Source organism: Argentina anserina, chromosome 6, assembly GCF_933775445.1.
Source record: "Argentina anserina chromosome 6, drPotAnse1.1, whole genome shotgun sequence".
Lineage (NCBI taxonomy): Eukaryota > Viridiplantae > Streptophyta > Magnoliopsida > Rosales > Rosaceae > Argentina > Argentina anserina.
Genome location: NC_065877.1, coordinates 1,445,234 through 1,465,658, shown reverse-complemented (window position 1 = coordinate 1,465,658; position 20,425 = coordinate 1,445,234). Strand labels below are relative to the sequence as shown.

The window sequence follows — 20,425 nt, the reverse complement described above, 5'->3', positions numbered from 1 at the left end:
GAGTGAAACGAATTGTTTGTGACAAAATACTCTGCCCTGCTCAATCAATGTACATTGGAAAGCCAATTATGAATTCCCTATCGAATTATGCCCAGGCATTGGTCTTTCTTATCATGAAATTACACCCAATAAAAAGAATGAAGCATGAGCAAAAATATAAAGTTTTCAAGAGCCGGAGTAATCAACCAAAAGGTTTACAAAGTTGCTGAATAAAACATTATGCACATACAGAAAGCTACTAGTGGTTCCCTTTTACGGGAATGAACACAACTTAACTTGAATGTAGAAGTGTAGTAGCAATACACAGGAACTCGATGGATTTGTAAACCTTATTAAGTAGAATGTTCAGACTCAACTATCATATATTCTCTGATACTCCACCCGTGAGTTTCACGATCATTAACAAAGTGATCAGATTTATGACTTACACTAGATTCAACCCCAAAGCTGCTACAAGTAATAACTTGAGGATTTGAAATCGAGCACCATCATCTTGGGCAAACAGAAAGCAGACCCCACATGTTGGGCACCTAGACCGGGGGATTATGCCCAAGATGACACCATGTGTTTCACCACTGTTGGTTATGAAAATCATCTCAAACTTCACACCCAAGATAGGGAGAGATTGCTGGAACAGAGCAGAAAGGAATGCCCAAGAAGTTTGAAGCTTAATCTCCATTGAAGAACCCTCCATTTGACAGCTAAACAATTTTGGCCCCGGACAGATCACCAGTAGTATGATAAACGTTACTGCATTGAGAGAGAGAGAGAGAGAGAGAGAGACGTACAAGATTCCAAGGACATCGGGATGATTCTGAAGTGTGCATCATCCAATATGTTGCTCCTCCGCGTCTCTCAGTTGTAGTAAACTGAAGGCTGCAGAAAGTTCACTTTCAATTATACTATCATCTCCATGAACAAAGTGATCAGGCAGTTAATTTCCACTAGCTTCATCCTCAGAGCTGCTGCTGCGGCGTCTCTTTTTAGTTGTAGTAACTTGTTGTGGAGGAATGACTTCAAAATTCCTAATCCCAACCTTATTCCCAACCGCTGACGGCAGCTCTTTAAGATTCGTCTTACTTAAATTCAGATCCTGAAGATGTTCCATAGGCTCTGCAATTTCCGGAAATGTTGTGAATCTAGAGCAACCAGAGAGATCAAGAGCCTGGAGAGATTTCAACTTACAAATATCAGCCGGGAGACAGACAAGGCGATCACAATCTCTTAGGTGAAGCGAAGTAATCTCAGTCATATACGAGAACAAAGGCACCCTCTCTATCTTTGTCCATCTCAAGGCAAGATACTCGAGGGATATCATCTTCCATGGAATGCTCGATAAATTATGCCAATTCTTTATGGAACTACAGCAGTCAAGATTCAATTGGAGAAGTTTTTCAAGAGACAAAACTGATGGAGGCAATTCTTCTATTGCAGTTCTACTCAAATCCAGATGAGTAAGTTTGGTGAAGCTTTGGAAGTATGAAGGAACTTGGACCAAACTTTCACAGCCTGCGAGATTTAATCTCTTTATGCGTGTACACTTTGACAAATCCGGAACTTCAACCAAACTTTCACAATCTTGAAGATCTATACTCTCAACATTCACACTATTTGGCAGCCCTCCAACTTCAGCCAGGTAAGGGGACCAACTAAGATCGATCATTTTCAAGTTAAGATTCTGTAACAAACAAATAAGGAAAGACAAGAATTAATAACTAAAACCCGAATATATTACTTTTCACGCACTATTTAATGAATTCAAATACTAACTCAATCATACCCAGCTTTTTAACCAAAATCTCTTGAGTTTGCTCCAACACATATGAAGCTCAACAAGATTGTCTAGTGAAAACTTTGATGGCAAAGATCGGAAAGGGTACCCTTCCCAATCGAGATACCGAAGCGCACCAGGAAGACACTCTAGATTTGCCATGTCGTTGTCATTAGATGTATTAAGCTTAAGAAATCTTAAGTTAGTCATCCTTGGGAGAGCTCTAGGATCCAACTTTAGCTTGTCTAATTCATCATAACTGGCTCTGTACACATTTCCAAGAAAGCAGACCCCGCAACTTTTCACGTTATATAACTTTTTACCGCCTACGTTTGTATAGAAGTGAAAAGTGGCTTCTGTAGACGATTTTGCTTTATCTGAACTTCCATGGACATACCACACCAACATATGATCTGTTTCGAATGTCACAGCACTAGACACGAAATGTTCTGTTCCCAAATTGACAGTATGGGTTTCACCGTTGTTGTTTTTGAGAATCATCTCACAATCACACTGAAGAATCTCCCTATGTGCGGATATTGCAAAAACAGAGCATAGAGCAATACTGAAGGAGTTGGAATCATCTGACCAGTGCAGGGGAAGCTTAATATTCAATGAAGATCCCTGTGGTGTTTGATAGCTAACCCATTTTGGAATTTTATTTCCCGGACAAATCACTCGTGCTACACCATGATCATGTGCTGAACTTTTCTGCAGGTACATATTATAAAACTCATTATTATTTTAAGAGAGAGAGAGAGAGAGAGAGAGAGAGAGAGAGAGAGAGGTACCAGTTTATAAATAGTAGTTGCCAATCGCATGATTCTGAAGTATGCATCATCCATTATGCGTCTCTTTGAAATTTGATACAAATTAACGCAACCCAAAAATGAATGGAATTCTGTCCTGAAATCATTTGATATACCAGATTCCATCTCTGAAAGCATTTCATCCAAACCTAGTGTACGTGCAGTCACTGAAACTGGCACCGTCTTCAGACTCGTGCACCCTTCTGCATCCAACTTTACTAAAAGACATGGGAGCACTGGCAGAGATTGAAGCCGCTTGCAGTCTTTAACTCTCAGCGACTTAAGCCCAGAAACTTTCTTGATGCTCGGAGGTATTGTCTCGATCATGGTTCCACTTAGATACAAGAACTGCAATGCAGGAAAGCTAGTAGAGCAATCAGGAATTTCTTTTACCAATTCACAGTCTTCGAGGTCTAGATGTGTCAAAGAGGACAAAGTGAACCGGAGAGGCAATTCTTTTAGCTTGACACAGCCACAAAGTAAGAACCGCTCTAGAAGTTTTAAATTATCGAAACTGTCTGGGAGTGATTCGAGGTTTGTGCAGCCAGATAAATTCAATTTTGTAATCCCAACAAGATTCCCGATCGATGATGGGAGCTCTTTAATATTCGTCTTACTTAAATTCAGATCCTGAATATGTTCCAAAGGCTCTGCAATTTCCGGAATTGTTGTGAAACTAGAGCAACCAGAGAGATCAAGAGTCTCGAGAGATTTCAACTCACAAATATCAGCCGCGAGACTGACAAGGCGATCACAATCTCTTAGGTCAAGTGAAGTAATCTCAGTCATATGCAACAATGAAGGCACCCTCTGTATCTTTGTCCCTCTCAAACAAAGATGATTGAGGGATCTCATCTTCCATGGACTGCTTGAAAATTTCTCTATGGAGCGACATCTATTAAGATCCAATTCACGGAGTTTTTCAAGAGAACAAACTGATGGAGTCAATTCTTCTATTTCAGTTTCAGTTATGCCTAAGAATTCTATATTGCCTGGTAAATCCGGTAAGATACGAAGCTTCGAGCAACGTTTCAAATCCAGATGAGTAAGCTTGGTAAACTTTTCAAAGTATGAAGGAACTTGAACCAAACTTTCACAGCCAGCAAGATTTATACTCTTTATGTGTGTACAATTTGACAAATCCGGAACTTCAACCAAACTTTCACAACCTTCGAGATTTATACTCTCAATATTCGCACTATTTGACAGCTCTCCAACTTCAGCCAGGTCACTGGACCAACTAAGATCGATTCTTTTCAAGTTTTTAAGATTCTGTGACAAACATGAATTAGTTATTAGAATCCGAATATATTACTTTCCATGCACTATTTAATGAATTTAAATACCAACTAAAGTATACCTGGCTTTTCCCCCAAAGTCTCTTGAGTTTGCTACAGGGCATATGAAGCTCAACAAGATTGTCTGGTGAAAACTTTGATGGCAAAGACTGCAAAGGGTACTGAAACCAATTGAGATAGCGAAGGGCATCAGGAAGACACTCTAGATTTGCCTTGTCGTCGTCAAGATGCATAAAAAGCTCAAGAAATGTTAAGTTATCCATCCCTGTGAAAGCTCGAGGATCCAACTTTAGCTTGTTATTATAATCATCATTTGTGTAGGAAATACAATGCACGTTTGCAGTTCCCTGAACAAGAGAAAATAAAGAACCTCAAAACTACAGCAATTTGTGAAGTCTGCCGAAATTAACTAGTTTTTCCAAAATCAATATATATCTTCTAGCTTGCTAGGTGTTTTATCTACTGAAAACTCACAAGATTCTTGAAAGGAAAAAAAAATACAAGTCAAGGAATTGAGCTCTTACCTTATTCCCTTCCAATATACTACATACATCATCATAATTGTGCAACCTAGAGCGCTCTCCCGTTTTTTTAGGACTTTCTTCATGCACAGTCTCCCAAGCCATCTCTTGGATCACGTCATGCATCCATATGCAGTCGTCTTTGATTGATATGAGAGACATGTCAATGAGAATATCAATTCCGTCCGGATATAAACCACGTGCAGCTAAGATTCTTTCTGCATCACAACGGTTCTTTCCTTTGTGGAAACAAGCTACATCAAGGAAGAGCTCCTTCTCATTTTGTTCTAATCCATCATAACTGGCTCTGTACACATTTCCAAGTCTTTTGCTCGGAAACTTTTGCAATTTAGCCCAAAACAGCACCAGTTGTTCTTCTGTCTCGCATTTACACAATAACGGACGCAAAATTTCAAGGGCTAACGGAACTCCTGCAGCATGATTTACCACCTTCTTCAAAAAATTTGAGTTTTCTGCGTGTATAGGAGCATTTGAATGCAGGAGCTGAATAGATTCACCAACATTTAATTCCTTCACCTTGTATATCTTAACATCATAGTCAGCTGCATTCTTCACTAGTAAAGTATCCTTGACTGGCTGCATGTCTCGAGTTGTTACAATTATTCTACTTCCAGGGCCAAATGGAACTTCTCCAGCTAAATATCTTAATTGGCTTGAATCGTTCACGTCGTCAAGAACTACAAGGACTTTGGCACGTCGGAGCCTCGATTTAGTAAAATCATCTATAGTTGGAGTTCGGATATTTAAAATTCTATCCTCTAGTAGTTGTCCCAGAAGTTCATTTCGCAAATCACACAGTTCAGGAGAGAAAGCTTGTTTGGTACCTGAACATTCCCTAACGTTTGCAAGAAAACAGTGAGCTTTGAACTGAGAAGAGAGTCCGTAATATACAGCCTCAGCAAGGGTGGTCTTGCCAATACCACCCATACCCCAGAGAACTATACAGCGAACACGAACATCCTCGGGGATAATGTCTAATTCTAATATAATTTTCTGAATGCGGTCTTCAGCCCCAATCAAACGAGTTAAATCAATTGATGGTTCACGTTTCAGTTTAGCCAACACATCACTGACGACTTCCTCAACTAATTTGGAATCGTCCCTGCCACAGATGACAAACTACAGGTAAGTAATAGTAATACATACGTCTTTTTCTAGTTAAATCTATTACTCAAGAGAAAAAATTAATACAAAGTTTGAGAGTTACCGAACAGCTTTTGAATCAAATCCAGATAGATTGGCTGCTTCTACTAAAGCTCCCTTCCACTTGGCCACCTTGTCCGGATTGTCCTTCAACCTCTGTTCCTGTTTAGCAAAGGCAGTCTCATAAGTTCCGGTCTGGTGGCGTACATGTGATGGCTCTACCTCGTAAAAAATTGGAATAACATGTTGTCCATCTATCTTTTTGCATTCCAGTATATAAGCAAGTTCATCCAAGCACCATGTGGAAGAAGCATAGTCTTTTGAGAAAATGATCACAGAAATCTTTGATTTCTTGATTGCTTTGAAAAGGGCGGGTCCAACTTCATCTCCCCTCTCAAGTCTGTAATCAATGTAGGTTTCCACTTTCCTCCTTATCAATGCAGCATGAAGATGACTGGTAAAAGTCTGGCGAGTTTCCAGGCCTCTAAAGCTGAGAAAGACATCGTACGACTCTTCTTTTGGAGGGACTACAGAAGAAGAAGCCATATTGCAAATTGGGAAGACCCACAATCCAAAGCACGCTTGTTTAATCAGGGCCAAAACTCTCCAGAGTCGAGGTCATATTCTCAAATTGTGATCTGCCAAAATGAAATTAAACTGTTACTTATTTCAAAACTTAACTAAGTAGCTAATAGCCTCCACCCATTTTATCTATTTCAACAGAAAAACTCAGAAACATGTAGTCATGTACAGATACATTGAACGAAAAAGAAGCCACTTACAAGTGCTTAGCGAACATGACAACCAGCCACATAAATGGGAAACGATGCAGATTAGTCGGTCCAAGAGAGATTGAAAAAGGATAGATTTAATGCAAATCTGATCAGTTTCCAGTTCAGGTCTGATGTCCACAAAATTCATGAACTTGTTCCGGACACTTTGATTAAATATTTTTCAGTAACTTAAACTAAACGTACAAAGGGTGACATCACTGACATGAATGGAACTATTGGCTACATATAATATGAAAGTTGTATGTTGGAACAGAACACAAACACTAGCCTATGATAAACAACTTAATATACAAAAATTATCGTATATTAGAATTAGAATATACGATAAACTAGGTACTTACAGAGTGATTATGCGGATCTGATCAGTTTTTTTTTTTTTATGAAGGAACTTCTTCTCTTTTGGGGACAATGAATGCACCACTGATAGGACCTCCATATTTCAATATACCCGTTTTACCTCTACCACCTCTCAGCCATTTATTGGTATCCGGCCAACGAGACTTAAGCTACGACGTGAAGTTGCTGACTCTGGAACGAGAAGCCAGTTTTTCATGTCAAGAGCAACCATGTTGCTGATCTTACCTACAGAGCCATAGAATTCGACATTTACAAGTTTCAACAAAAAAAGAGAAGGATAAAGAATCGCTGCAGGTGAAGATCCCACAGTGACCAAATATATGCAAGAACAACAAACAAAGGAATACAAAGCATAGGCTATTGCAAAGCAGAGCAGCAGAGAGATAGATATCCAGTATCAGATGAGGGTTTCTACCGACAACTACAACACTCTTGACAAAACATATTGCTGTTGCTACCCTTATATGGCCTTACTGATGGCTTTTACAATAATATCCTCAGACCAATACAAGAATTACATGAACTGTCATAAATGTGAACTGTCATAATTGTCACAGAGCAGCAATTATGCTTCTCCATTATTGGGGGCACACATGCATGTGAGCCTAGTCAGCCTACCTTCTTTTTTTTTTCTTTTGATTCACATTACTTGTGGCTATGATCTGAATTAATACCTCAAGACTCAACAGAAAAAAAAATACAGATTAAAAATTCAGAGGAACTTCCTTAGGAAGAACAAGGAAACTATGGAGGTTAGTGTTTTAGTAGGAAGTTTCATGGAAAAAGAGATTTTGATAAGTGGACTTGACCCCCAAATGCCGCTGTTAAATGACAAAGAAAAATCAAATCAAATTTAGATTCAAAAATTAAAATCATTCCACCTCTCAGCAAGAAACTACGTGGATCAATTAGACAGACTCAAATAATGGTTTCAGATATTTATCATGCATGTCCAACAACTTGTACTCATCTATCACCCCCATCGTCCAAGACTCTAATTAATATTGACGTGTGTACAATTCCCTCAGTTTGGCTGCAACTCACGCGGTCAATAATTTTCTTCGGAACACCTTTTTGTTTTGTTTTGTTTTTCCTCTTAGTTACACAGCATAAAGCGATGTAATGTTTGATGTGCAAAGACTTCTAAGAAAAAAAAAGCCTGTAAGCCATTTTCTATGATCCAAAGCTCTAATTACTATAGCACTTTTCTATGATGTACATGAAAACGTCGTTAACGATAAGAACCACCACTTACAAGTTCTTAGCAAATTTTGATACAAAAAATTCTTAACAAACAACTGACAGGAGTAAGAGGGGAAACAAAGCAGACCAGTCTGTCCGAAGATAGATCGAGCACCCAGATTATGCTGATCTGATTTATTTCCAGATTCAGTTTTATTTAATATTTTGAGAAGGGTTCACGTTCAGGAAATTCTTTGAGTCTCGAGTATAATATTTGAATATGTAACTTAGAATATAATCTGCAATTTCACCGAGTATAATATCTGATCTTAACTCTTCTAGCACATGCAAGACTTGGAAGATAACAAACCATTTGATAATAGATGACATCAAATGAAAGAAGTGTTCTTTCGATTCGATTACCTGAGATTGGGTTGCCAGGTGAGGCAAACCAAGCTGCTGATGCTGCAGCTTCGGTTGGGTCAACCGACCACCGTCGTAGATGGCCCTTCCTCCATTTTTCGAAAACCGAGTCCTTCTGCACTCTCTTTTCTTATTCGAATCTGATAATTCTGAGAAGATGGCTTCAGTCAGTTCAGTATTGTTCATCCTTTTTTGGGCTTTTGCGTTTGCTGGCCTGGTTTATATCTAGTTCCTTCTAGCAATCCCTCAACACAGTTTGCTCAACTTATGTTCTCCTCTCCATCTTTTCTTCTAAAGCCAAAATGTGCCCCAGTTGCCTGCAACTCTGCAAGCTTTCTACAGAGCTCCACATCAACTCTGTAAACGTAAATGCTTGAAAATCACCAAGTTTAATGGAAACACAAACTAACAAGCAACAAAAACTAGATTTGGCCGCTTTACAAATCGAGAGATGGATTAATATTAGATAAGGTGCGAATACAGAGATGGATTTATATGGGTTCACTTTCAATCATTTTCTTTGGCTTATCAAACTCAACGCTAAAGCGTCGTGCTAATAACGCGTTGTAGGATAATGAAAAAGATAGAGATGCAAAGAATGTATACAAGTGAAGGAGGTAAACAATCTGAATTCAATTCATAAATCCGTGTCTTGTATAAGGGAGTTTACAACAATCATAACAACAACATTTCCCGCTCGCTCTTTTTTCAATCCATCAAAACTTGCTCCACAAAGTTCATCGGCTGGATCTATTTCAATCTATCCCAAATTAATTCCAAGTCTTCAGGCAATGAACAGTACATTCAAGCAAAACTACTGTTCACATTATCACCTTGCTAATCCCAAATCAAAAATCTTATTGATACAAGGACAGGATCAAATGTGGAAACCACAAAATAAACAGAGTGATCAATACCAGATAATAATGAATATTATTGGAATTTTGAAGCATTGCCCATCAAATTTTCATCATGCAGTGTTGGGAAACACAATACCAAGAGACAAACACAGCGAATATTAGAGAGATAGAGAGAGAAGTGTAGAAGCAGAGAATCGTACCAATTAGTATTGGGTTTAGCGGTAACAGCAAAATATAAGCTCATCGGATGTAGTAAGTAAATTTTGCTGAGAGAGAAGTGGTCTGGAGATTGGTAAGAGTCATGTTGCAGTTGGGTCTGTTAATCCAAAGCCATCAAAGGCCAAAAGCAGCGGTCGGAGCCTAAATATACCGTTCATTCGAACACACTGGAAAGTTTGGTAAGCGGAGACCCCGAAGTGCTTTTTGACAAATTGAGGTGCAAACTACAAAGACATACTGTAGAGTGAGGACTCTTGGGGAAAAATACAGTAGAAGAATAAATTACCACGGGATATTCTCATTTTTTTTACAGCCGATAATTACTATTAGTAAACATGTTGTAATTTTAATTTTGAGGGTGATGTTATTAACACACCTCATTTTTCTATTTACATACCCATGTTAATTTTTCTAATACTATAGATTGATTGTATGTATAACGCTACCTCTAATCTTTATTTTATGATTGGTTTTTGGTGCATTAATAGTAAAAATAGGGTATGTTAATAGCACTATCTTATTTTAACTATGAAATCTGACGAGTAAATTACAAAGATATTCTTCAATTTTATGACATTCTTAAACGTCAGTAGCAATATCATTTTTGTTTAGTAACTAAATCTTCCTTCTACTGGGGCACTAGTCCTTCAACCTTTGCTCATGTATAGCAAATGCAGCCTCATAACTTCCAAGCTGGTAAAACATGTGATGGATCTATTTTGTAAAAAAAAAAAGATAAAACATATTGTCCCATTGCCGACCCTTATGTCAAACCGCATTTTCCTTGAACCAGAAACTCTCCAGAGTCACATTAATTTGCAAAGGGTGACTAATCAAATTTACATAAGAGATGGTCAAGTTTTCTGATCATAAAGAAGAAATTGCCAAAATAAAAAGTACATGAAAAATTGGAATTTGCAAAATGTATATGATAAATGATAAAAAAAAAACGAGTTGAATAAAGGTTGCCAGAGAAGAAATGTGAGATATATGATGATGTTGAGGATTTACAAGTTATATCCGGTACAAAGTATTGATACTCGTTACATATCTGAATTTAAGAGTTCATTCGTCCAACAGGTACTATGGCACTGCTAATGAGATTCTCTGATGATCAAGTTCCAGAATCCAGAAGATACCGGATGCTACATCCATACCAAACTGCAACAATTGATTAATTCCCTGATACTCACCGTACGTTTCACGATCATTAACAAAGTGATCAGATATTTGACTTCCACAAGATTCAACCCCAAAGCTGCTACAAGTAATAACTTGAGGAATTGGAGTTGTAGTGATAGAAAAACACTTGATCGAAATTGTTCACCTGAAGACGCCTCAAGGGACGGTGGAATCAGACCCAAGTCCTTGCCAAAATCCCAATCAGTCTCGCCCGCCACCACCGTCGGCGATGTCATCAACTCCTTGACCACCTAGCGAGTTGGTGAAGAATCAGAGAAGTTTGGGAACGAATTGAAGAACTCGTGAAGATTCACCTTGATCTCAAATTGACGGTTTCAAACTCTCAAATCTCAATTGAAGTTTTGGCTTTTGGGAATGAAGAGACTCAGAGTGAGTCTGGTTTCATAGCAATTGCGCTGTGTTTAAATCAATATATAGTAATTAAACAAACATCTAAGGGTCAGTATTATCTTGACTTGATCCAACGGTTCCTAGTACATTTTAATGATCCTTAACGAGCCTGGAGTAGGGTAATGGTTAGTCCATTAGAAGACGTTTCGTTGTTAAGAGAGGGAAAGCCTCCCTGGTTCTTTAGGCTGAGGCAAGGCACTTTCACCACATAACATCTGAACTACTACTGCCATGGTAGGTCTGTCCTCAGGCTGTTGTTGCACACATATGAGACTGACATGGATGCATCGCAACGCCTCTGATAAGTTGCAGGACTCCCCAAACCCTTCATCTATCAGTTCTAATGGCCGCCCTGCGTTCCATAACCTCCATGCCTGAAACATTTTTAAGCATATATGGTTGTCGATCGTTGACTAATCCATCCATTGCAATATTAGCAAGGAAGCTTGTCCGTAATAAACTTACATTTCCTATGAGATTAAGGTTGTGATTCAAGTGACAGAACCCTTTACTTTTCTTTCCACTGATAATCTCCAGCATTCATACACCGAAGCTAAAGACATCGGATTTTACTGAGAACTGCCTTTCAATAGCATATTCAGGAGCCATGTAACCACTATGGAATGTCAACGGAAAAATTAAGCATGTAAGATTTCAAGTAGATATGTAATTTTGTACACTAGATAGATAGCATGCCAACGTAAAATAAAAAAAAAACACTTGCTATGTTCCAATTACTCTGTTTGTGTTTCCTTCAGTTTGGTCACCACCAAAAGTTTTAGCGAGACCAAAATCTGAGATCTTGGGGTTCATCTCACGATCAAGCAACACATTGCTTGCTTTTAGATCTCTGTATAATCCTCAATCTTGAGTCTTGATGAAGATAGAGAAGCCCCCTAGCAATTCCACAGATGATGTGGAAGCGCTTAGACCAGTCTAACATTTTCTTTCGTACTTCATCTGACATATTTTGATAATTGAATTGTCAGAAGAATATGATGCAGTGCCTAGTGACATTAAGATTATAAATAAAGGGAAGAAAAACATCAGCTAGATTTAAGTGATCATAGCGAAAATGAAGGAGTCCAAACCTCTGTTTGGCATGTATTCATAGATCAGCAGTTTATCGATTCCCTGAATGCAACAACCAAGAAGCTTTACAAGATTCTGGTGCTGGAGTTTTGCAATCAACATTACTTCATTCTTGAACTATTTGCGTGAAGATTAGTTGTGAATTTCATCATACAGGTACATATGGGTTAGCATCTTTTGGTGTGTCCGCAAAGCATGGAGAAAGAGGTTTAACTTTTCTTAAATTGAAGAGGAAATTATGGGGCACAAGTACTTCAGGTAGGAGTGGGAGTTGGTACCGAAAAAATGGTACTGTAACCGACCTTCTTGTACCGAATATCGACGGGTCGGGACGAATCGGTAAAATGTCTTCGTCTCGTACTGAACTTAATACCGAAATTTTATAAACGGTACGATTCGATACATGTGTAATTCGTACCAAATGTATAAAATATATTAAATATATGCATTTTTAATGTTTTTTTTTAATTTTTTAGGTCTACATTGTACTTTTAAAGACTTAAAATGCTAATTTACATTAGCTAATAGTTATAAATAAATAGAAATGCATGTAAAAATGTACAATTTTACCGAACTAAACCCATCCCGAATCGATATGTACGAGTTCAATTCGGTATTAAGTTTTAAATTTACGATCCCGAACCGAAACCGAAACCGAATAAATTATCGGTATCGGTATCGACCGAATCCCGAATTAAACCGTACCGGTCCCAGCATAATATTCTTATTATTGGCCTGCCTTTTAAGATACCAACATCGCATCCGCACATTCTAGATTCTAGTGATACTACCCTACTCACTGTCACTCTTGATATAAGATACAATTTGAAAGTGAAATTATGTTGTGGAATGTATGCTCATTACAACATAATCAAATTGTAACGAACAAAAGAACATGTAGTAATGCTTCCATGAATCGATTATTACGAGCTAAGCGATACATTGACCTCAATGTTGGAGTCTGTTAGGATAATGTTTTTTCCATTAGCTGCCTTTGGGTGATCAAGGCAATCCAGTTTCACCCTCACATGGAGAGGTTTCATGAAGATGAGATCTCTCAAATCTCTGTTTGATTTTAACAAGAATTGGATGAACGAATCTCTTCCTATGTTTCCACTTCTCTCCGAGCTCAAAATATCTGCTATCTTTGCTGCATACTTCTCCTGATTATTCTCTAACAATTCTTCCTGTCTAAGTTTTAAATACAGTGCTGCATAAACAATGACCTGCATTTTGGCAACAATGTAGATATCTTGGCAATATTAGCACCATTTTCCCTGCACAGATACTACCAGGGAAGCTTGTAAATGCTGCCGAGTTTTTACACAATACTTAGCAGTTTGCTCCAATCATTCTAGATCTCAGGAGACAATTCATTTTAATTGGGTTATATTGATATATAAACATACCATGTGTTCTTATTCATTTTTATGGTATCAATGAGAAATAAAACTTTGAAGACCCATATTTTCATGATATAAGAAATTATGCAGATAATGCAACTTGGGTGGCAACGTGTGGACATAGATATATATACCCTTGGACCAGTGCTTGTCCGCATAGGGGTATCTAGGTACTTTATGTGATACTCAGAGAAGATTTATATAATGAAATTAACAAAACTAAAGGAGAGCACTTCCGACAGCTTTTTAACCTCGAATTTAGAACATTTTTAAATCACTTAGAATTGAACCCCCTACCCACCCACCAAAAAGAAAAATAGAAAGTATATTGAAATTGAAAGTTATACGCAGTGGAAGTGCACACCTCACTAGTACCAGGACTTGTATTGACAGCACAATCAATATGAACTTTTGCATCTTGAAATCCATTATCTGAAGTGGTAGAATTATCTTCAACATTCAACTCTGACTCAGATGTTGACAGTGAAAAGGCAAGATTATCCAATTCGTCATACCAATTTTGGGCAGCACCAACCTGCAAACACCAAACAGCTATCTTAGTTACTAAGCATAGATGAACAATTAGGATAATCTTGATAACTAATCTGCCATACATACCACACTTCAGTTCTGGGAAAAAAATATGAATAGTAAAGCTCTATTAGTACCTTCTCTGTAGATCCTCCAGCATCTTCTGCCCCTAACGCTTCATTGGCAGCACCCCTTGCCTGGTGCCATATACAACCCTCTTGTAACTGTTCAACAAGCTTAGTATCCACAGGAATTTCAACATTTAATTGTATACCAATTCTACCTGTTACACAGATGCAAATACGCCAGGATCAAAGAATGCATAGACTTGGCTGCATACAAACAGAAACAGCATATCCATGTTTACCTCAAGTCTCAGCAAAGTTAACATAAACAGCACACGGTACTTGAGAAGTAGATTGGCCAGGTGTTCATTCATATCACATCAATCCTTTTATATGACAGGGAGCTAACTCGAGAAATTTGGTCTATGTTCGGTCACATTAAAATGCTTCAAGAAAATATTGTTTTTTCGTTCAGCTATGAGAGCGATCATATAGTATTGCAAGATAATAGAATCCAAGTCCCACTGAAAAAAAGTGAAGAAGATAGAAGAAAAATATCACACAGAATAGTGAAATAAATAAATACACACACACTAGGACCTAGAATCGATAAGGTAAAAATGAAAAATGAGATTGGAAAGTTGGTGTAATGGCCTACCCCTCATATAAGTAAAAAAACAAAAAAAAGGGAGACCGAAATTACACAAAACAACATATCAAGTGGTAAGCAGTAAAAAAAAAACTGGTAACAAGCTGAAACATTCCTCATGATCAATCTTGTCTCGATGTCCACCACTGCATAATGAGCCCAAAAATGTACAAAAATTTAGATTAATAGAAAACGAATCAGGAAACTCCTATCACAATAGCCAAAAAGTCATAACATTATAAGGAAACTTATTTTCTGCACTCTCGATTTTCGCCTGTTATCCTCCTTTATAATTCTTCTTTTATGTTTTTATTACTTGTGTTTATAAGTTAAAGTCAATGATATTAAAATCACAGATGATTCTAAGACAAAAGTGGAGTGGGCATGAACACAAATAAACTTTTATCAAAAATAATATATGCAATCGCAAGTGCAGGAAGAGAGGGGAGGAGCAGGTGATATGAAAGGAGCAACTTTTAGCATGTTTTCGTTGTAAACATACATTGCATAAACTCTCTCCAAGGGGGAAGCCAGCCAATACGGCAATCCAAGGATTCCAAAATTTGAAAATTGGAACGTTGAGTACAGTCCAGATTCTTCACGTAGTTTCAAAATCCTATGTCCAACTTCAATTACAGGCGTTGAAATGAGTAACTGACTTTTATAGAGAAATATTCAAGGAATGACTTGCAAATGGCTAATACATACCCATGTCACAAAGGATAACGTGATTCTGCAAGGTTGTCAATGAAGATATAAGACCAGCATATGGGAGCCTCTTTGGTGAACAGACAGCATCAGTCTGATGTTGCAACCAATCATCTGGCATCTGTTTCAACAAGGATACTTTCCTCCTGATCTGCGGCCCACAGACATCCATAATCTTTGGGAATCCTAATATATTCTGATGTTAGACTCAGCTACACATAGTACTAAAGTAGCAAACAGTAAAATGGCATACCTTTGGCAACTTGCTTTATCTCTCCTGAAGCCAAATCTAGGACCCATAAAGTTTTAAAGCTGAAAATTGAGTCGATTAATCTTATCAATACCTATACAAAGTTGAACTGAAAAATACTTCATTCACTAACGAGCCATTGCATATATGCATGAGCATATGCAAGTTATTTAGGTTTTGCATAGTAGGTTAATTCAAATTAATCCACATCAAGTCAATCAATACCTATTTAAAGTTGAACTGAGAATGTCTTCAGTTCACTATCTGGTCATGGCATATATAAAGCTTTTACACATGTGGTTCAGTTTTTTCATGGTAACATAATTCATATAAGACGGGTTTAAATAGGATAATTCATATGCATCCACAGGTGCAAGTTATGTAAATTGCTCGTGAACATACGCGACAAGACCGGACAGTGAAATATAGCCATGTCTCAAAAGAATCCACATAAAGCTATGTTTCACAATCAGGTCTTGAGGCGTATTTTCACCCGAGCATATGCATGTGTTTTAGGTTGCATGATAATGATAATTGATCCATCTCTAAGGTACTAACCGTAAGCACTGAAATATAGTTCACAATATCACATGAAAAATTTCTGATACAAGTGGAACACTCCAATCTAGTGCTGGTCAAAATAAATACAGATAAACCTGCCATCAACTTTTGCGAAGAGACAACATCATAATAAGAATAAAGGTGCATGTTTTACCTTCGGTTTATAATGAAAAGACTGTCTTCGCTGGATTTCATCACGTGCCAAGGAAACATTAGTGATTGTGTATCAAATTCTTCAGACCGCTTCTCATCGCTTCGCAAACCAAACTTGATCATGATTCAAATAGAATTACTATTCTTGCTGGTGTCATAATTCGGATAAAGAGTTTCCACTACCCGCTTCCCCAAGTCAGCTTTCCTGATTGCGTGGTTCTTATTAGATAGAAAGCCGCACACAGAATTGGAAAGTTAAAACCCATGCAATTTCATGACGGGGTTATAAATATAACATCATGATTCACAAATTAACTCATACCTCTGAATCAACAAAATATAGGGAATCCTCAGCAGCATCATAAAATGAAGATGCCGGACACACCATCTTGGCAGATTCAAAGTTTCCATCTTCAAAACCCGGGGAAGAACCAATCTGCAGAGAAATAGTGTAAAGTTTACACCAGAGCTTGACCATTTGCTTCAAATTATCAAGCAAAGTATATTGACAGAAAATTAATAAGAGACGGTTTGAACCTATATGGAAGAAACCAAATGTTCGAACAACTTTTTTAGCCATTACCATCCAAGAACTTGATAAGGCCAATTCTAGCAAATCAAATATAAACCCAAAACAAATCAATTCAATTATGTTAAGGTAATCTTTGACAAACTTAAGGTCGTGATATATTCTTAATTCAGACGTACTCAATCTTTTGACTGAATCTTTACATTGATTGATACTGAAGTTATGAATATTTAAAAAGCAAACCATATATCAGTTACTAAAATTTCATACATACACAGTCCAGAATCTTTCCGTTTCCATCAAATACAATAATCCGATGATGCCTGCTGTCAGAAAGGAAGAAACGGTTCCCACTTTCATCTGCAGAGACGCAACCTGTAATTGACAGCTATCAGCAAATTTGTTCTAATTAGATCATCAGCAATTTAACTCTGCTCAAGCACACATGTCAGTTCAGAACTCCAAGTTATACATGTAACATGTCCTTTCTCAAGATATTTAGAGGTAGGGAAGGGTAATTTAGGGCTTGCACCCTCACATTGGTGCTTATTAGCTTATACAAGTGTCTAAACTTTAGGGAGGCATGCATGCATTTCCTTCAAGTCATCAGAGAGTTACAATAATCTAACAGCTCTAACCAAGTTACAATAATCTTCGGGTGCAATTTGCTTACAATGTTGCTATAGATGATCAATCTCCCTCAAGAATCTAATCAAGGAGGGGAAGAAGGTGGAAGCAACAGAGATATAGACCACTAGGAAAGAAAATTATTAGTAAAGACAATATCTAAACATGTGATGCAGCGATAACATGCATACCTAAAATAACTTGTTATAGCGTAATCTTAAATGTATTCAATTCCAATTGGTTATTAAAGTAAAATCATTTCAACCCGGGAGCAGTTAATATTGCAATTAGAAGTGAGTGAGCCAGGTTAGAGGTGCTGAAAAATCATATCGTATTTCCTTTGTTCAGGCGATCGTTATATACAATGTAGTTCAGCGGCCAAGCTAGCAGCATTGTCCGTCATTCCCCAAGTATTTTCTCAGCATTGTCCGTCATTCTTCTTTCTTTGTTATGTAATGGTGATTATTTGTTCTTTTTTTTGTGGATAAATTTTCATTCTTGTTTAAATCATTGCTTTTTCATTATGCTGTTGTTATAGTTCTTTTGTCTCTTATGTACCTTTTGCATTAATAATGTACAGGACCATGCCATTGTTGGTTGAATAGGTCCAAAAGCGACAGAGATTTCCTACTTTCTTGGTTCTTGCAGGGTGGTGTGAATCTTTTTTAACAACTTGTGAGTATGTTATGATGTTAGAAAAAGTGAAGTCACTTCAACAGAGGTAACAAAATTTTGAAATAGTTTTACTTCCACTTAGAACATGATTACTGATTTGGAGTATGTTGTTATTATGTGTTGGCTTGGGAGGGTTTCATACTAGGGTAGAGCTCTCTCTCTCTCATAACTATGTGTGTACTTTATTTCAGGTATTCTCAGCTCCATGACATGGGTTTCATGTATGACAGTTCAGTTAGTTTAGTTGATGCTCAAAGTGATCTAATCCAATATGTAGCAAAGGAAAATGTCACATTTCCTATCATATTGTCTAATAGGACCTTCCGTGAGGTAAGGTATATCCTTGGGTTCAGCTTGTTAAAAGACCAAAAAATGATATTCATGATCTTTTAGATCGTGATTGCAGTCTTAAGCATCTTTAATAGATGTAATTAGATCATTTCTCTTAAAACTACTTTATGAGGTATATTAATTGATTTTGTGTTTTTAGATGGACAATGGGGCTTGCTAGATTTTGTTCAAAGATTTTAATGATCCAGTATTTTACCGTGAGAAGGACCTTGGTCCACCCTTGCACAATTTTGAAACCTTCATATGGAAGCAATAACCAAAACAGAAAGTATTGCAGAACTTCACGTAATTGAACCAATAAAAAACACCACAGGATTCTGAAGCCACTGAAATGCAGTAGTATCACTAGCCGTAACAAACTTAATAAAAACTATGCTCATTTTTCAGTATAAAATTTTCTGAGCAATCTAAAACGAACCTAATACTGTTTAACATAGGCTTCACAGACCGCAATACGAAAATCAAACCCAAGTCCGGCTAATAATCTTCTCCTAATTTAAGGATTCAAGTCAATGACTCTAAGACCAAATAAACACTTAACATAAGCACAAGTACACTGAATCGGCTATCAAGTTAAATTTTCTATTTCACTAATATCAACTGCGCAAACTTCGGCTAAATTTAGTAAAACTCAAAACAATTGCACATTAAATCAATAAAAATCCACCAAACAATAAATTTCCTAAAACAGAGCAAATTATTAAACCATTTCCAGCTCCACCGCCTCGAAACCTCACACGAAAACCAATCGAAATCTAAAATCAAACGATTCCATCGAAAAACATCACGAATCAGCACAGAAACGACTTTGACAATTCAAATCAAGCAAAACACGAGTTCAAAAACCACAATCGAGTCCTGGATTGGACGAAACCAGTATCGATAGGCGAGGAAAAGAGATAGATAGAGAGAGAGAGAGAGAAGATAGGAGTTACTGAAGCCATTATCGACGAGGTAGTTGAAGGTGTGGCCGTCGCAGTTGTAGGTGAACTTGTTGTTAGTGGCGGGAAGCTTCTGCAGGCACTGAGCAGCTATGCTGGTGAAGTTGCCGGTGAATTCCGTGAACTCGGCGAGGATCACCTTCCCACGCGCCACGAAGCTGTAGATCAACGATTGCTTCCCCATCCGATTCGATTTCACCGGAAACCCTAATCCTAAGGCGGACAGAGAGAAATAGAGGAAAGGATTATTTAGTTGAATTTTTGCAAAAGATAGCGAAGTTGGCCTTTGTTATTAGGGGGCGTTGGAGACTCGAATGTGCCCTGACGGTTCGTGGAAATAACAGAAATGCCACGGAAGGGTGGTCTAGTTTTGAATTTTTTTGTAACTTAGTTTGCAAACTGCATTGTAGTTGCTTTTGAGCTTTGGATTGTTCAATAAGAAGACTTTTTCCTTAATTATTTACATTGTCGGGATTCTTATTATGGGCGATTCTTTATGTTCTGTGGAGGAATTCTCATTCACTATTTGGTGGTAATTTGAAAAATGCTATTTTGATAGCAAAATATGATAAAAATACTAGTGAAAGTGTTCTAGTATATAGATTCATGAAGTGTCGGGAAACTTTGATTTGTATAATGTTTGATCAGTTAATTTGATTAATTTGCTTAACAACATTGCTGGTCGGATGGTGTGTAATGCAAAATATTCTTTTTATAACTGTTGTTGCTGGCAAACGATTGTGACTGCTAGCATTTTTTCAACAAGGTTATGATTTGCACACGCGATTCGTGGTCACTATGACTCTATGAGTGACAGTGCCATGAAAATGATTACAGAACAGCGCTACTTTATGTGTTTATGTCATACTTTACCTTTGCCCCTTAATTTCTTTAGTGTG

The 20,425-nt window shown here is 37.5% G+C and overlaps 2 protein-coding genes across 9 annotated transcripts in view; both read right to left on the bottom strand.

Moving 5' to 3' along the window:
• LOC126798665 (disease resistance protein RPV1-like) overlaps window positions 1-20,425 on the bottom strand; it is a 79,561-nt gene that overhangs the window by 4,529 nt on the left and 54,607 nt on the right. The window contains exons 1-8 of one of the 4 annotated variants that reach the window (XM_050525682.1): window positions 8,320-8,825; window positions 6,699-6,939; window positions 5,628-6,201; window positions 4,403-5,522; window positions 3,941-4,225; window positions 2,563-3,852; window positions 1,781-2,482; window positions 160-1,678 (exon numbers count right to left, since the gene is read on the bottom strand). The exons of 1 other annotated variant lie outside the window; for it this stretch is intronic. In XM_050525682.1, the coding sequence (XP_050381639.1) occupies window positions 935-1,678; window positions 1,781-2,482; window positions 2,563-3,852; window positions 3,941-4,225; window positions 4,403-5,522; window positions 5,628-6,109 (4,623 nt within the window). In that variant the 5' untranslated portion in view covers window positions 6,110-6,201; window positions 6,699-6,939; window positions 8,320-8,825 and the 3' untranslated portion in view covers window positions 160-934. Of the gene's footprint in view, window positions 1-159; window positions 1,679-1,780; window positions 2,483-2,562; window positions 3,853-3,940; window positions 4,226-4,402; window positions 5,523-5,627; window positions 6,202-6,698; window positions 6,940-8,319; window positions 8,826-20,425 lie in introns of those variants that run through there. 2 more of the 4 variants (XR_007672556.1, XM_050525680.1) reach the window with 2 other exon arrangements.
• Window positions 12,860-19,773, bottom strand: LOC126798668 (uncharacterized). 5 transcript variants are annotated; one of them, XM_050525688.1, is made up of 12 exons: window positions 19,521-19,773; window positions 17,207-17,307; window positions 16,941-17,012; window positions 16,726-16,839; window positions 16,405-16,622; window positions 15,693-15,751; window positions 15,440-15,625; window positions 15,234-15,357; window positions 14,828-14,877; window positions 14,155-14,303; window positions 13,851-14,021; window positions 12,860-13,309 (listed from the first exon to the last, which is right to left on the bottom strand). In XM_050525688.1, exons 5-12 carry the CDS (start codon window positions 16,524-16,526, stop codon window positions 13,007-13,009), a joined length of 1,164 nt encoding a protein of 387 aa, XP_050381645.1. In that variant the 5' UTR covers window positions 16,527-16,622; window positions 16,726-16,839; window positions 16,941-17,012; window positions 17,207-17,307; window positions 19,521-19,773; the 3' UTR covers window positions 12,860-13,006. The 5 variants fall into 5 exon arrangements, with proteins under 5 accessions (XP_050381645.1, XP_050381647.1, XP_050381643.1 ...); XM_050525690.1 differs by having other exon boundaries at window positions 16,405-16,608; XM_050525686.1 differs by lacking the exon at window positions 16,941-17,012.

Excerpts from the sequence above, each read along its gene's own strand:
- LOC126798668 (XM_050525688.1), bottom strand. The coding sequence starts at position 16,526 with ATGATCAAGTTTGGTTTGCGAAGCGATGAGAAGCGGTCTGAAGAATTT. Across the intron at positions 15,752-16,404 it reads CTTTTCATTATAAACCGAAG|CTTTAAAACTTTATGGGTCC; the intron begins GTAAAACATGCA and ends CTCAATTTTCAG. Across the intron at positions 14,304-14,827 it reads GGAATGTTTCAGCTTGTTAC|CAGGTAGAATTGGTATACAA; the intron begins CAGTTTTTTTTT and ends GCATCTGTGTAA.